Genomic DNA, 18,182 nt, shown 5'->3' on the forward strand with positions numbered 1-18,182 from the left:
AGGTAATCTGGGTTAGAGTGCTTGCAGTCACTGTCAGTGACTTAGCTCTAAACCTTATCGATTGGGTTTTTTTTAAAAACTTGGAAATAAATAAATGTGTTTTTTTCAGTCACAGGATGAATGCATATGTCATATTTGCTGGCTGGACTGTGGCGTTACACAGGTCCCCCATCTTTCCTCTGAGCTGCCTGTCTGAAGTCCCCAAGGGTGAGGAAGAGGCTTAGAACTGTATTTGCTGGTCATACTGTATTAGATAATTCCCATGTTGGATTAGGAATAAAAATAGAGGGAATTACATAGGTGAGGCTAGAGGAACATATGACTGTCATGACTAAAACTGATGTACAGAAAGAGGAGAGCACAGTAAGTCATCACTCAGAGGACATCTGCATTCCTCAGGCTAGTTTCTCACAAAGCCATTACATCACTGTTTTATACGTGGAAACAGCTGAAAGCTAAACATTGTGCCAGAGAGGGTTTTTTGTTCATCAGATCTATTGGTAGGTCCGTACCAACTAAAGACACGGAAGGGAAGGACGCCCCAAGGGGGGCGCGCCCCGGTACAGCCCGTCACGGAGGAGGCTCTGACACCGCTGCGACACCAGGTGGCAGCGCGGGCTCGCCCCTGCCAGCCCCCAGCTCGTTCCTCAGCACAGTCCTCCCGACACAGTCCCCCCAGCCAGTTTGCCTGAAGGTGCTGCTTGACATCCTCGTGCTGTAAGCATTTAGCTCAGAACACACCCAGAATCACACATACGTACATGCAGAATTCCTTACTTCTTCCCAGAGCTGCTGCCTCTTGCATCTCTGTATCCAATCTTTGGATTGATTTGTGGAACGCTGCACCAGTGAAATTTGCGCAGAAAAAAGGGTAAATCTTGCCTTTTTTTTGCAAGTAATGTCTGTCACCTTTTGAAAAATAGTCTCAGAACTTCCTGCAGTGAGACCCCTGGTGTTCTTTAAGACATTTGAGCAGAATATTCACCATTACTAAAAATGTTTGACTTTTATATTGAAGAAAAGGCTTCAATTCATAATTCAATTCTGAAGGCACAGCTTTGCTTGAAGACTTTATGCCTTCATTATTCATGCACAATTAAGTAGCTATCAGGATGGTATAAATGCAATTTGTTTCATAAATCTGGCATTAAGCAGTTAAACAAAATAATTAATTGACATGTATGAATTATAAATCTTTTCCTTTCTAAATGAGATGTATTGCTTTCCTCAGTCTCTAGATGTATGTGTTCCTATCAGACATACATGTGCAGTTTTAAATGGTCATGTGAAATTATAATTCCTTTGACTTACTAAAATGATGCACAGTGAAGAGGTGGTGAGCTGAAAAATGCAATGGCATAACTTTACAGTGTGTAGAGGCTGTTCTTTATAGGATCTACAGAGGTATGAAAGCTGTGTAAAAGGTTAAAAATTGATTTTTACACCATGTGAGGTTTTCTCTTGCAGAATTTGTAGCACTCAGAAGAATTTTAACATTTTTTATAAAAGTAAATCCCAAATGACCATTCAGAAAGAGTCTGTTGTTAATAAACTAAGTCATTGAAGCCAAAGAATTAAATTATTTAAATTTATGTCTATTTAAATTTTAAAACAAATTTCAATTTGAGTTTCAATATGGCTATTCCCAAGAGGAAAAAAATTACATAAAGCAAGATTTTTTTCCTTATTTTCCTCTTTTCAGAGTAAAAGATTTTTTGCCATCTGTAGAATAATTTCTCTAGGCCGCATTCTTGCACACTCACTGTGGTAAACCATTTCATATTTGATCCATTCTAATTCTTCATCACTTTCTGATAATACTAGGGATTTGTGCTTTGTCCTGCTTTCAGGGATTATCATTTGCTTTCCTGACATATTTCCTCCAGAAACAGATACAGAAAAAGGCCCTGTGATGTTACTTTACCCTTAAGGATGCCAACACGAGTTAAGGACTTAGCCTTACCTAACAAGTACAGTGAATCTGCTTCTATCTACAGCTGTACAGGGATGGACCAACAAGGTCATCTTTGTATTATATTCTGGTCTGCTTGAGTGCTGTGCCGCAGCAGCTCAAAAAAAAGTTGCTTATTTGCAGAGGCACTGATGGCTGTCAGAAATGGCGACTGAATTATTTTTATATTTTAACATTTCCAAATAAGACATGTAGCTTTACCTGCCACTGTAGAGTCCATATTCCAAGAGGTAGAGCTAATCCACTGCCACATTATTATATAACATACAAAAATAACATGATTGGATTATTAAAACCCCTGTGAACTTTATTGTAATCCATGATTTGACCGAGACACTCAGAAGCAGCCACTTCATTCCTCAGTTTTTTGACACACCATTCCACCAGTCTGCTAGTGAACTGCTTTACTTGCAGTTCTTAATGCTCATCCAATGTGTTTTTCAGTTTTTTCTTTTTGGAAGGCTGCACACAATACCTCAAGGGTTGCATTCAGTTATCTTTATAAAGTTGCAAAGGAAACACTTTCAGGAAAAAAAAAAAAAAAAGCAGATTTTTTTACATGGTTTTTACATGGTTATAATTACATTTTGCATGGGCCATGGTTTTCTTATACAAGATTAAAAAACCAAATCCTGAATTGTGATGTAGATTTGAGCTATAGAGGGTAGTTTACTAGAGAATTATAATGGATAGGCTATTCCATAGGGCTCAGACAGACTCTCAACCAGACTCACTGTCTGCCTTGGTGAAAGCCTGAATATACATATAAAACATTTAAGGCTGACAGACAGGATGTTCGCTGTCACTGGCAGCAGGGAAGTAAAAACTGGTCTGAAGGAAAGGAAAGTTTAACTCAGAATGAGGCTAACAAATTCAGAGGGTAGAGCTCAGGTTTTAAACTAGCCATAAGTAGATTGTGTGGCTACGCATGCTTAAAATAAATGGTTTAAAGATTATCATATGGTCTGAAATCTAGATTCTAGATACAGGATGTTAAATAATAGAGATGTATTAGTAGGCAGATTGCTCAAAATTGACACTGATAAAAGGATGGGCAAAAGAAGTAGGTTTTAAAAAGAATTTGAAAGGCATATTGATCCTTGATCCACAGAAAGTGGGAGATTATTTCAAACACTAAATAGCATACAGATGTAGACAGACCCCAAAAATTTTAGAAAAGGGATGAAAGTTTGGAAGGAAAGAGATGATTCAGCTAAGGCAAGTTACTGAACAGTACAGAAAAGCAAAGAGCTTAAATTCAAAGCAGGTGTTGGTGGATGAAGTGTCTTTCCTGTCTGACAGCTTCAGAGTGATAGAAAACGGAGTCACAAAACTCTGGCTGTAATGCTCTGAGCATTTCTTCTGGCATGGAGGAGTCAAGTCTAATCAAGGGGAAGAGATGACTAAGAAGTGTGAAGTTGCATTGACTTAGATGGTAAAGCACGATCTAATCCATCACTGGATTAGATGGTTGTATACCACTGGATATATTTTATCAAGTAAATTGTAGTGTAAAATATGGGGTTTAGAAAAATGATATAGACAGTGAGTTAATGGCATGTGGAAAAAGCCTGGAAGATAAGAAAAAAAAAAAAAAGAAACCCAAAGAAACCTGAAACAACCCTGAATTTCTGTTCCACAGAGACAAAGCAGAGAGCCAAATAAAACAACATGGCCATGAAGAGGGAAGAAACAGATAACTGTGACATTGGGGAGAGTGAGATTAGAAGCTTTTAGAGATACAGGAGTGGGGTATAAATCTGCATCAGAAATACAAGGAGAAACCCTTGTGTGTTGAAGACAGCACTGGGCACCATTCTGAGGAAAGAATTTTTAGAAAGATGAGGATAGACATCGAGTTACATATATATCCATTAGATTTTAGCCATTGACTTATCAATAATGAAAGGAATACATGGACACAAGTACTGATAGATTCAACAGAAAATAAAACTTTAGTAAACTGTTGTCACACAGTACATTTACGCAGTATGACAGTACTGGGATTATCAGAAGCTACAGGCTATCAGATAAACTAAATTCCTTGAGTCTATTAGGGACCAGCCTGAATAAACTAGAGTGACATCCTGGTATGAAGATACCTCAGCTCTCAGTCCCTTCACCCAAAGCACAGACTATATGAGCTAATGTCTCAGCAACACTTACTCTGTGTTAACTTACACCTCAATGTTCCACAGCCTTTAAGGTTTAGAGCCAAGAGCTTGTCAAGTGCCATGGACAATCCTGTTTTAATAGAATTGCACTGAGAGAGAGAGAAACATTTTTTTGGTATGAAAAAAAAATGACTAGAGGTGTTTGTCCAAAGCCAGCTAATCTTGATGAAAAGAGTTTCATCTGATTCTGATGAAATCAGTTCATGGTTTTCTCTACAGCACACTCTGTAGCCTCACATAATAGAAAGGTGAGTGGCTGTTTCAGAGAACTGCAAAATCACAGAAAGTTTGAGGCTGAAAGGGACTTTCAGAAGTCCTCTGTCCCACTCTCCACATCTGTGTAACGCTGCCTGGAACCAGGTGCTCTCGGTTGTGTCCAGACAGCTTTTGAATATATGCAAGGAGTGAGAGCCACACATTCTCTGGGCAGCATGTTCCAGTGCTCAGTCACCCTACAGTAAAATACTGTTTTCTGATGTTCAGAGGGAACCTCCTGTGTTTCAGTGTGTGCCCATTTCCTCTGGTCTTGTCACTGGGCACTGCTGTCTCTGTTTTCTTTCTGCATCGTTTATTCAGGTATTCATATACAGTGTAAGATTCCGTCTGCACCTCATCTTCTCCAGACTTAACAGTCCCAGCTGTCTCAATCTTTTCCTATAGCAAAGATGCTCCAGTCCCTTAAACATCCTCGTGGCTCTTGCTTAGACTCTCTCTGGTATGTCCATGTCTCTCCTTTACTGGGGAACCTGGAACTGGGTACAACGCTCCAGGACTGGTGTCACCAGTGCTGAGTACAGCACAGCCCTTGACCTGCTGGCAGTGCTTTGTCTACGGAGCCCAAGATACCATTTACCTTTGTGTGAGTCAGCACAGGCAGGATGCAGGAACAAACATAAAAATATCAACAAAATAGACAGAGTATGTTTATTTTTGTTACTCCACCAGCTGGGGATCCTCAAAACAGCACCCAGGTACACAAGCAGAGATGCAGGCACTGCAGAGCTTGGTCCACACTAGGGGGTCACTGAACCTACTGGTTTTGCCTGTGTATCAGGGATTTGCAGAGGCACAGTTTACCACTGTGCTTGATCTTTCTTGCATCAGAGAATAAATCTCCAGAATGTTTGATAGGGTGCCTCTAAGCCTATCACAGGCCTATATTATCTAAACACAGATGTTCTGCTTGTCAAACACACAAGGCTAAACAGCAATTAATATAATATATGTGGTTTTTGACACCCCAGCTGTAAGTCACTTGAGTGTGTGTTTACAATACTCCTTGCCAATCTTCTGTTATTTCCCCACAGTCTTTGCTGCAAGGGCAAATTACTGGCTCTTCTTCAAATTCATGTCTACTGTCGCTGCCAGGTCCTTTTCTGCTAAGCTGCTTTCCAGCTGGGTGGTCCCCAGCATATACTGGTGTATGGGGTTGCTATCAGTGCAGGATTTTGAACTTCTCCTTGTTGACACTTAAGGTTTCTCTCAGCCCATTTCTCCAGCCTCTCAAGGTCCCTTTGAATTGCAGCACAACTCTGTGGCATATCAGCCACTCCTCTCAGGTTTGTGTCATCTACAATCATTTAGTTATTTGTAAACCTGATGTGGACAAAAAAAACCCTCAACTAAACAAACCAAAGAGCCTCCATGCAGTTGTATATATGTGTGACTGGTATCAACCTATCATTTGATGTAACCTTAACCCTAAAGAGGGTTCTAGGGACTGAGTTGTGACAAAAATTCTCCATCCTCTTCTTGCTTCACAGTGTTTGTGGCTCGTCAGAAGGCAGCATTACCAGAGCTGCACAATGTTGAGGGATTTTATCTGATCAGGAACAAGTGATAGTTTTTGTGATAAGTATTCACTTCTGAGGAGATACTCTTGGTGTTGGAAATAATGGACCTATGTCAAGTATTGAACAATGTTTTACCTGGCATCCTTACATATTGTTTCACAGAGATTACATAATTATTTGAATTTGGGGGATACTGACAAGATCAAAAAGTAAATACTTTTTTTACTGGGTGACTTCCAAATATTTTTATTACATTTTTTTTTATTAATTTTTTTTTTTTTTTTTAATTAATGGCATGGTTGGGTCCTTTACCATCTACTTAGACTAGGTTTAACTTTTTCAGAAGAGTAAAAAAGTCCTTTTAGAAAGTTGGCTAACTTTTAAGGGGCAACTCTCAAACTCATGAGATTCTACCATATAATTGGATATTTGCACAAAGCCATGTATCTGTGGAGGTCATGGTACCCCTGGGAAATAATGTAAAATAATTAGAAAATTAAATGCCAGAAAATTTGTTTTCACTGGCCATACTACTAATGTCTTTCTAAGATAAGAGTTTCATTAAGGCTTTCCAATGAGCACTCAGGCACCAGCTTCCTGATCAATAAAATAACTCATTCTACAGAGAAGGCTTAGAAAACTATGGATGGGGGTGTGTGACCAACAATTGGCTTATTACTTAAAAAAGAAAAAAAGAACAAAACACACTTCAGTAAATTTTGATGAATAACCATATATAAAATGAAACAAATTCTTTATAAAATGCTGCTATTTGTCACTTTTAATTTTTCTTTTAACATTTTGTGTCTTCATCTATAGTCACATAAAAATATAATTTTGATAATTTTTTTCCAATAGGAGCAATCCAATGTGTGGACAAAACACATCCAAAATTAGTTATCTTCTGCTTTGACTCTGCAGTCAAGCTAACTAGCAGAAACACAACTTATATCTCCAAAGCTGTTCAGGTGTTCAAAAACCAGTAGTCTTGCTTGCATTAGTTTGGTTTTTAGCAAGAAAGAACTAAAATAATTTTTGCTGTTGAGTGGACTGTGTTATTTATGGAACAGTCTGGCCTTGATCTATTACATTAATTGATGTTGACTGTGCAAGGAAGGAAGATGGTCTTAGAGGTACCTAAAATCTGCAACATTATCTTGTACTCTAATGCAATATGATCATGCAAGCTAAACAGGATGTGCAGTGGGAGGAGTAAATAGCTGCTGTTGCCAGAATCAGCACTGCTTTTGCCTTCTGAGTTAATATTAGTTTAGAGACCTTGTGAATAAATCCTTCATAGAAAGGAAGCAGACCAGGTGCACTAGCAGCTTTCAATTGCCCTGATGATGAATTCAACTTTAATCATCAGATTTCCCACAGACTTCATAAAAGTGAGTCTAGGCAGAGTGAAGAGGCCTTGGATGAATAGCTACATGCCGAGCTAACAGGCATTTCAGATCCATGAAACTGAGGAGCATGGGATTTCTGCAAGCACACCGACTTATCTAAAGCTGAGTTCAGTGAGCAGGGCCATGCTGCCCTTTATCTCTGTGACCTGTCAAGTAAAACTAGTTCCATTTGAGAAGGGAACATCTCTCCAAAGCCTGTGCCTGTGGAAATCTCTGCTATTCAGCTGAAGCCTGATTTCATTGAACTGATGCACCATTATTCAAAGGGATAGTGGCGAAGGAGAAGGTGTTACTACTTCTGTCTTGTAGAAGATTAGTTTCCCATTTTTCTAGGAGATGTTTAATTCATTTTACTTTTAGCTTCAATTTATGTTTTATTAGCATTATGTTTGGTGGGATCTGTTAGGTTGTGCCTTGGATAATTTTGTAACCTAAGCAAAAAACTTTCCCCCTTGCCTTTCTTGAAAACAAGACAAAACAAACCAAAACAAAAAAACATCAACAAAGTATCTGGATGATATACTCAACCTGTCATGTGTGCCAAATAGGCTTTTTTATCCTTGCCACACAGAAAACTTGATGATCAACAAAGGCTTAAATTACTTTTTCTACTATTCTATCTTTCAGTTATTATAAATAAACTCAAGTCATGGCAATAATAATACTATTGGTTATCAAGGTTTCTAATACAAAAAATATTTTTGAATTCCTTATTTTTCCAAATAAATTGTTAAATAATCAAAGTTTAGTAGCAGAAGGTGAATAAATCTTTAATAAATATATTTGATGTTTTTTTCTTGAGTGTTTTAAGATAAACTTCCAATCCACTTTTCCTCTGAAGAAGCTATTAAATATAGCTTCACATTAGTGACAGAAAACTCTTTTATGTGTCTTAAGTTATATCAATATATAAAAATATGGTTACTAAATAAATCAGTTATTTCAATTAAATTCAATACATGGACAGGAAGGAATTTCTCACTTTATGGTCAAGAATAAGCTCAATAAATCTAAATGTGCACTTTCAATATCTGTTTTTCTCATTTTTACAATGCCAACAGCTACAGTGTAGTTTGGGAAGAAAAGAGAATTTTAGAGTTTGGGGAAAAAGAAATGCTATAAAAGAGTTTCTCACTAGAAAAACTGCATTCCTTTGCAAGTACAGTTCAAATTAGACCAACTGATAAGTTAAAATTTTAGTTGGACTTATGTACTAGGAGCAAAGTGTAGCATTTTTACTGAGAAGAAAAACAACCAGAATATCCACAGTATCTTAAATAGAGTAAAATAAAAAGAACAGAAACAAAATCTCCATGGCAAGGAAAAAATAATTTCCTTTTTATTCTCTATTTTACATCACTTCCCAAATTTGTCCTTTGTAGGTACACTAGCTTTTTAAATAGCTCCTAAAATGCAGAAATAAGTTTAATGGTGAGTCTTCTGTAATGATGTGCGTTCCACTTTGCTCAAACCGGTTCCTTTAAAGCACCAGCCTTGCCATATCCTTTTGAATCACCTTCTGTAGAGGGTTCTCACCACCAGTGATATTACAGAGAGCTCAGGGAAAATAACAGTCTAACTCAGCATTGGCAAGAAACACTGCTGTAAACACTCATAAAATCTCAGTACCCTCTGTTTTTCTAATGAATTACAATGTAAATAGATTTAGTGAACCTTAAGGACAAGAGACGTGGCACCTTTTCAAATAAGGCTTTCAGGAATGACTACAGCAAAAGAACACATAATAACTTTATTGATAGATGCACAAAGTTCCTGAGGCGATACTTTCAGGCCACTCCTCCACTACTGATTGTTGGGTGTTATGCCCATTGGATGTATGCCCCATTGTTTGAGAACTCATTGGAGTTGTGCTTCGTTGTCTTCTTAAAATGGTATTTGCTTGGCCAAACACAGACACTGGTGATGTGAGTGCCTGAGCTAGTCCCACTTGGTCTCCATTTATAGCCAATGAAGAAAAGTAAGTATTTCTAAACTGTCATTCATCTCACTAAAGGACAATTTTCTAAAATATATCAGATGAATTGTGCCTCAAAAATGCTCATTTCTCTTCACTGGCTACAAAACCAGCCTGAGATGTCATACTCAGTTATAGGTACCCAAAGGAAGGAATTCCTTTCACATTCCCTTAGTAATTTCCTTTCGCTTCCTTTTTAAGGACAGCACATAAACAATAAGCTGCTGTCTCTATCTCCAAAACATGGAACTACAGCACAGACCTGCACATATCCTCAGCACAGAAATGTCTTAATTCTACAATAACACAAGGTCACATCCTCTATCATCCCCATCTATGGCACTATGGCTGGCACATCTTGTCTGCAGTAGACTGCTACAAGTTTGCTTCCGTTAAAAATCTTGAGTGTGCTTGTCTGTCCCAAGATAGTTCCCTCTGTGCATTTCACAAACCAGTTCTCCAGGTATCAGACTCTGCTGCTTCCGCCCTGGCTTTAGCCAGAACATGATTTTGCTGCTTCTAGAGTTTCTATTTAATAGATTCATCACAGTACAGCACAAAGCAGACAGACTATTACCTGTATGCCACACAGTGAGTAACTAATAGCTTTACTGCAGGATATATGAAAGTTGCAAGAGATACCCATTGAAGAGCTTAACAGCCATAGTGGACTCATGCCATTAAGTTGTGTTAATGGGGGAACAAATTTCAGGTGGAATAAATTTTCTGTATGGCAGGACAGTAAGTCAGAGAGCTGTTTCATTTCAATGCAGTACGGGGTACTCAGCCCATGTATTGGGTCTGGCTGAGATGGAGTTCACTCTCCCACAGCAGCCCTCACAGTTCTGTTCTTTGCATTGGTAGCTGGAAAGGTGCTGATAACACACTGGTGGTTTTTGGCTGCTGCTGAGCAGCACTGGCACAGCACCAAGGCTGTCTGTCCACATTCAGTAGGCTGGGGGTTGGCAGAATCCTGGGAAGGGACACAACTAGGCCAGCTGACCCAAATTGATCAAAGGGATATTCTGTACCATATAATGTCAGCTCAGATATAAAAGGTAAGGAAAGGAGGAGGAAGGGGAACATTCATTATTTACAATATTTGCCTTCTGGAACAGCAGCTATGCAAGCTGAAGCCCTGCTTTCTTGCTGCAAGCTGTGTGAGAATATGCTTTTTAATGGAAGCTGCAGAGACCACGGATGTATCTTCATCAACTGCGGGCACAATGTCCTTGGGAAAGAAATTATTCACAGTATTGCTGATGATCAATAGTTTTCAACTGTAAATATTTAGCAACTAAGTTTTATGACAGGCTCTTCTGTGTGTGGATTAGGGAAGTGGGACTAAACATATCTGCAAATGCAGCCAAGCAAGCACACTGTGACTTGCTGATTTGTATCTTGGAAATATGTGACTCAGACATATAACTGTAGTAAATTAGAGGAAAATGGCTGAATTGCCTGCAAGCGGAAAATCAGACAGATACTTGGCTTCTGTTGTTTTAAGTTTACAGTTATTAATTTTATATGAATCCTTAATGAAGATAATAAGCACAGGAAGAATAATGAAGGGGAAAAGACAAAAACTGGTTTTCTTAATTGTCAGTCTTTGATTGAAGTAAATATGGTAGTAAGAGTGGCTTATATTATGTACTAGAACATTTTTAGAATTCTTTGCTGGCAAAATTTCTACATGCTTGGGGTATTTTTAATGTTTCACCATGAATTTTGGGAGTAGGCACTTCAAGAAGACCTGTGAAGTTACATGGAAAATAATGTGATTGCTTCACACTCTTCCTGGTGACTTCATGAGAGAGCATGAAACCAAAAGCCAGAATGCAGCTATGTTTTTAGGTTCCATCAGCTCTCAGTATGACATAGTATCTAATAGTTGCTCAGGATATATGCAGTACTTTTTAAATTTGGGCTTAGGAGGAGAAGTAGAAGAATTTCAATATTATTGAAATTTTTATACCACTGAAGGCTTGAGCTCTAATGGCCATTGAGATTCTAATATAAACCTATCATTTTCTGTGTCACTTTCTAATACATCTGGACTGTAGATATCAGCCTAGGCTTTTAGTGTTCTTTTGACCTCTGACTGTACAAATCTTATAACATCAACATGATATAACCTTGTAACATCAGTAGGTGAAATAATACCTTTCTGTGATTCCACTGAGCTATGTCAATACATTATTTTAATATGATGCTTGAAAAGTTAGTTGCCTAAAGGAAGTATATTTCAGCAAGTTTGTGTACAGTAAACATCCTAGTTATTTTTTATTAGTGTGTCTACAGAAACAAAGATGATCAGAAATAAATTAGACATTATACCTTACCTACATTTTTGTGTTTATTTTGCATGAATATTTCATGTCCTGTAGCTCAGTAAGTACACAGTGATTTTTCATTGCTTGTTGTTTCTGTTAAACTACATGACAGTGAAGTTTGCGTTTTTATACTGGCTTAGAGTGTGCAATGACTTAGTGCAAAAATATAAAATATTTCAATAATTAGATCATAGAATCATAGAATGGCTTGGATTGGAAGGGTCCTTAAAGATCATCTAGTCCCAAGCCCCCATGGGGGTGTGCCATGGGAAGGCACACCTTTCACTAGACCAGGCTACTCAGAGCTCTGTCCAACCTGGCCTCGATCATTTCCAGGGATGGAGCAGCCACAGCTTCTCTGGCCCACCTGTTCCAGTGCCTCACCACCTTCACAGTAAAGAATTTCTTCCTCATATCTAATCTAAACCTGCCCTATTTCAGTTTGAATCTATTTCCCCTTGTCCTGTCACTACATGCTCTCTATTTAGAAGATTATTTTTAGGCTTTTCTAAGTTTATGTAAGATAAAAATACGCAAACACACATGTATGAAGTAATGATTAATTAATTCAGCAAAAATATTGATAAAACATCAACTAGGAGATCATTTAGGCTGACTATTTGGCAACTAGTCTCTTCCACATAGTCAATACATTATTCTACTTCCTTAAGTGGATACAAGAGAGAAAAAGAAATATTATTCTTTGCTGGAGAAACTACATTTATTAAAGAGTTTCCACTCTTTTTATTACTTTATAAAACAGACAATTATTTCAGGATTTTTACCTGACCTCTCTATACTTTCAAATCTGTATACATTGGCTTGTAAGCCTCCTCTTTGTACTACATTTTATTTATAAATGACTCCATATTTTTATAGAATAAAATGAAAAATATTACTACCTAAGAAATGCTTAAGAATCTGGAACATTGTGGAAAATTAAGAGAAAATCTGCAGGCGATACATGAGCTCAGTTTTCAGTTTGATGAAGTTCTATTGTATACATAAGGATCAATTATGTCTCGCTTTACAAAAAGAGTTCTACATTCCTAAAGTGAATAGCCTTTGATTTTGAATGAAAATCAGAACACCTTTATTAGTGTATATGATTTCAGCCAAGAAAAATGGCTCATGAGAGTTATTTTTCTATCATACTAAAACTGATATTTTATTCAGAATTATTAGAATTAAAATAAGCTTTACCCTTCCCTGTTATCTTACAGTGCAGCTCAAAATTTTGATAGCTGTGAATCTGGGACTTGATCTTAGTATTTCAAAGGCAAGATCTAGACTGCAAAGTAAATAATAAGAAATAAAGGGAGAAAAAACATGAAATAGATTGAAGATGGAGAGAAGTAGAAAATGTACTTTGATTAACTGAAAGGTTAATTACTGAAAGACTTCCTCCACACAGCATACTGTTAATTAGAAAGTCTGAGCAATGTGTGATTTCATTTAACACTATGCAAAAGGCCAACATGAAATAGTAAACTGCTTGGTTCCTCTTGTGAAACAGATGACTTGGTGTTTCATTCTACTCTGGACTAAAAGAAAGCTGCTTTTCCTTTTTTCTTTATTTTTAATAGACGAAAGACAAGGTTAAAAAGTGAAAGTTTGGTAGGGATGAGACCAGTTAGATTCCATGGATTAGTGTTCTCACCCACCACTGTCAGCTTAGCTCTGATCTGTTAGGCACATTGGGCACAGGACAAAACTGTTTTGTACAATAGGGTTTCTGGTCACCTCAAGAGGAATATTATGGTGTCTTCTAGAAGGTAGCAAGTCTCCTTGAAACTTTCTTTTCTAACATTTTGAGAAAAGTGTTGTTCTCATAAGAATGGAAAGTATAATGTCAAAAGTGTTTCATTGTCCTGCTTATGCCTCACCAGAAAGTCCTCACCCCTTATGACTTTTGGAAATCCTCTAAGCAAACCATTAGCAGTGCACATAGGAAGATACTGGCAATGAGCAAAATATGTGTGGAGCCCAGAAACCTCACCAAATTTGGAATCTCCTGGGTGTACTTCAGGAACACAATATTAGATAGTGAATTTGAGGGAGTCTGGGATGGAGATCGTGAGATTTGGGTCCCCATTGTTGGTGGATGTATACATTTAACAAGGAATTTTGATGGGAAATGTTTTTTTATAGGATAATCAAAAAGACAGACTGGAATTACCAATGTAGTACCAAGCCTAGACAAGGCATAAAACCAAGAATTAGTTGTTATGTCACTGTCTACCACACTTTGAGCTATGAAGGCAGTACCTTGAAGCTGGTTGATAGTGCTGTGAGCAGAAACAGCAACAATTCCAAGCATTAGGAAAGAATTCATCCTCTGGTTTTAGTCACCTAAGCATTAGTCATAATCCATGCTGCTTACACAGATACTCATTATAAAGTAATTAAATGAATGCTAAGATAGCTGTTTCAGAAAGGTGTTCTGAGTAGGCAAATTGTCCCTTTCCATTTACTCCACTTTTTCAAGAGTAAAGTTAGGTAAGGTGACTCCTGTCTTTAGATACTGCTTTAGATTTTGAGAAGTCTAGACAAGTAGAGCCATTTTCTCCAAATTTTATTTTAAGCAGGTTGATAGAATCCCATCACAGTAGTAAGCAAAGGAAAATGTAAATAACAAATGCATGGCAAGCAGCATGAGTCAAGTAGGAGGAAAAATGCAAAATCTTCCTAGTGCTATACAATTAATTTTCCAAAGATGTAAAAATCCACATTGTCACAGACTAGTAATTAGAGACAGCTTATTGTTGTTCAAGGACATTTAGCATGACCTGTTCTTGTGTAATTACTTTTACTTTTCATTGCAGAGTCAGGATGCCCATTCCCATTTATGCTGCTACATGGATAATTCATTAAAATCTGCCCAGCACAGGCTAACATTAATTTGAAAAAAATGGCTGCCTCCTCAGCCTAAGAGTTGTTTCTATTTAACTAAACCATGTTAATAGCAGTTAACTAAAAGAAATACCAAGAAATACAAGATAGTGCAACAAGGAAGATAAAAGAAACTATCTCTCAACCAAAGAAAAGGTCCACTCAATCCTCCACCTTTGGGACAGAAGTTTTGATACCATCTAGTTTAATATAAGCAAGCCCTAAATGCATAAGCTAAAAAAGGTGTTGGAAAGGAAGATGGCGTGATAACTTCCCATTCCTCTTCAATCCCCAAATCACAGGGCCTACTCAAAAACTCGAGGTCTCTCAACAGCTTCTCCTGTGACACACATCTTACCCACCAAGGCAACTAGCTGGTTAAGTATCTTTTCCCTGTGGTGGCACAAGATTACAAATTAAGCTATAATTTTCTTTCTCCCTACTTCTACCCTTTCACCTAGCTCCACGTGATCTGCAGGATAGTGTGATGATTGGAGAAATAAAAGAAAATGGCATACTGGCAATCAGGTCTGCTTTTGACAACAAAACTAGTAAAAAATGTATAAAATTCTTAAATAAACTTGGAGCATTAAATAAAAAAAAATACCCTTTCTCTTGTCTGAAAAATCACATATATTTTAATCTAAACAGACATAATATTTTTTACAGTGCATCTTTTCTGATGGAGTTAAAACGTAGAAATAGGTTAGACTGAGAAAGATTTACCAACAAGACAAACCTACAGTCACAGACATATCTAATTCTCTAAGCTTTCATACTAATATTTTATGGTCCTCACTGATCTGCCCAATCTTGAGGAAAAATGTGGCACAGCTAAAGAATTTATCTGTATCAAACAGGAGGTAAAATGCAAACTACAATAGAGATTTCATAGTAAAGTATTGTTTTTGCTCACTGTTAGCTGAAACACTGCATGGAGTGCTTCATTTGAGCAGCAGAAACAACATTAGCACACACAAGTATAATGGCATACCCATTAATAGAAAAATATGATGAACGCTATTTGTGGGGAGGTGTGGGGTTTTTTAACTCTACCTAAGTGCTTCATTTTATGCAGTCACTCTATAAGGTAACAACAATTCCCTTTGCTGCAGATTTCTGTAAGAAGAATTTCAAGTTTAACCTATCAGCATTTTTGATTTTTTAGCATTAGAAAAAATATAAAAAGGAAATTTTTCTTTTTATACATTCACTGATGAACCTCAGTAATGCATCAAGGACCATTTACTATAGTAAAGGCACTTGGGGAGACCATACATTTCAAATAGTTTTGTTAGTGAGTCTGCTTGCATTAGTGAAATGTGAAAATATAAGAACAGAAGGACTGTACTGTGCTCTGTAATAACTTTATTTATGCTGAGGTGTAGCAGGAATGACACATTTGCTTATGGCAAAGAGGAAACAATGAATTTACATAGAAAAAAATATTAGTTATAATTCCATTAATACTTGACAGTTACAAAAGGCTGGCTATGAATTATCCTTTGATGATAATGTAGTGATATATGAGGTTTAAAGACTGGCTGAACAATCCCTAGGTTAAGTTCCTTGTTTGTCCTGCCAAGACTGTGTGACTCAGGTCACAAGGACACAACTATGTAATTTGCAGACAGTCCAGAGCAAACAATGGTGCAACTCCTTACCAGACTAAAAAAAGCCTTGGAAATGAGACTCTGGTTTGTGATACACTTCTCTGCACTGTGCCAACTAGGTAAGAGAAGTGATCACCTTCATCATCATCCCTTTATATTACAGGATGTCGGTGTGATATTGAGCAGTTCCTGAAAACTGACAAGTCCCAAGACATTAATTCTCCAGGATGGTTATCCTGATATTCAGCCCTTGTGATGGCGGCTGACTCTTTTCACCTTTTCTGTTTTACTGAGTCACAGCATTCCCATTTCCAAGATAGAAGTGCTGGTTGAGAGGGCTGTCAATGGAGTTCATAAAGGTCAATTCCTGCATGGAATGGGACTATAACCAAGACTAGAAAAGGTGAGCTGTGATGGTCTAGCCAACACTTGAAAAATCTGCAAGGACATTCCACAACCTTCTTGGATACCCTGTTCCAATGCTGCCCTGCCCTTCGGGTAGATTTTTCTTGCCCAGGTGTCTAATCTGGAACTCTCAGGCTGTAATCTCTGACATTAGTAGAGAACTAAAGCTACAATTGAATTACCTAGTATTAAATATGACAATTAAATATGAAAAAAGTCATAAAAACACTTACAACATTTCATTTGTGCCACCCGATGCAGGAATTGAAAACTTCAGTGTAAAGTCATCATGCAACAGCTCATAACAAAGACATGAAAACTCTCCTAGTAGAATGCCTTACCATTTGGAGATCCAAGTCAGAAACTGAAAGACAAGAAATGAAAATACACTTTTCAAATCTCATCAACTTTATTAGGAACGACTATGGTAATTACTACCAGTTTAGATCAATGGGAAAGTTATTCTATTATTCATAATACAATTAAATGTAAATGATATTCGGTCATCTGTATTTTAGAATCTGATAGTTAATAGTCAGTGCTACCAATGTTCAGGTAACCCATATCCTCATATCACACCCTCAACAGTAGTTCAAAATTCGTATCTGGGAAGAAATAAGAAGTGAAAAGGAGAAAATAGAAGGAAGGAAAATCACAGCTTGAAGTGTGCTATCTCTTCAGACACCTTATTCGAATGAGTATAGCCAGCTGAAAATCTGCCTGTGAATCTCCAATAAACCAGTAATGTTTTCATCAAAAGTAAATCAGATTACACTAATTCCAAAAGCATTATTGAACAGCTATAAAAAGGGGAGAGTGCTACAATAAGTGGCACATTAGGAATATGAGAACGTATTTCTTATTTTCCTAGAAGCTGTTCTACAAACTGCAGAAGAAAATGCTTTAAAAAGGATACCTGAAGAGTGGAGAATAATGGGAAGGGAAGGGAAGGGAAGGGAAGGGAAGGGAAGGGAAGGGAAGGGAAGGGAAGGGAAGGGAAGGGAAGGGAAGGGAAGGGAAGGGAAGGGAATAATTCTGCTGATAAAATGAAGAGAATTTTTTATCCTGTGCTGAAATGAGAAATTACAGTCTCACTTAAAATTATAGTTTTATAAGTTCCCTCTGTTGGAATGAAAACAGCATAGGGATGCTGTACTAAGATAAATGATTCAGCCTGTCCTTTGCCATTAAATCCTTAGTGATGTTACCCGTTAAACACAAAATTTGAGTAGACAGATAGATTGCTTCTGTGATTCCTCCACATACTAAAGCACCCCTTGGTCTTCAGAACAAAATGAAGCCTGAGTAGAGAGCATAAAACTCCCTTTACTAATAGCTGAGAAAATTGCTGAAATGATAAATTCTTTTATTACTGTAGACATAAATGATGGTCAGTGGTGTATTTGTTTAGACTGTGGGGACTTTAAAGCAGCTATAAAAAGAGAGGTGTTAAATCGTAGATGATGATGATAATAATAATAATAATGCTGCAGAGAGCATGTCAAACCACCAAAAGAAAAAAAAATCAGAGCATAATTTGGAAAAGCAGAACTCATGTCTAAATTGCATGCATCCTCAGGCTCTCAGCAATGAAAGTTATCTCAGCACTAAGCATT

At 37.4% G+C, this 18,182-nt stretch overlaps 1 protein-coding gene across 9 annotated transcripts in view; it reads right to left on the bottom strand.

Moving 5' to 3' along the window:
• MGAT4C (MGAT4 family member C) overlaps positions 1-18,182 on the bottom strand; it is a 333,638-nt gene that overhangs the window by 11,591 nt on the left and 303,865 nt on the right. For 5 of the 9 annotated variants that reach the window (XM_010413780.4, XM_010413779.4, XM_010413782.4 and 2 more), the window contains one exon: positions 16,800-16,930. The exons of 1 other annotated variant lie outside the window; for it this stretch is intronic. In XM_010413780.4, the coding sequence (XP_010412082.1) occupies positions 16,800-16,809 (10 nt within the window). In that variant the 5' untranslated portion in view covers positions 16,810-16,930. The remainder of the gene's footprint in view (positions 1-16,799; positions 16,931-18,182) is intronic. 3 more of the 9 variants (XM_019279763.3, XM_010413783.4, XM_019279764.3) reach the window with 1 other exon arrangement.

Source organism: Corvus cornix, chromosome 1A, assembly GCF_000738735.6.
Source record: "Corvus cornix cornix isolate S_Up_H32 chromosome 1A, ASM73873v5, whole genome shotgun sequence".
In the NCBI taxonomy this organism is placed as follows: Eukaryota; Metazoa; Chordata; class Aves; order Passeriformes; family Corvidae; genus Corvus; species Corvus cornix.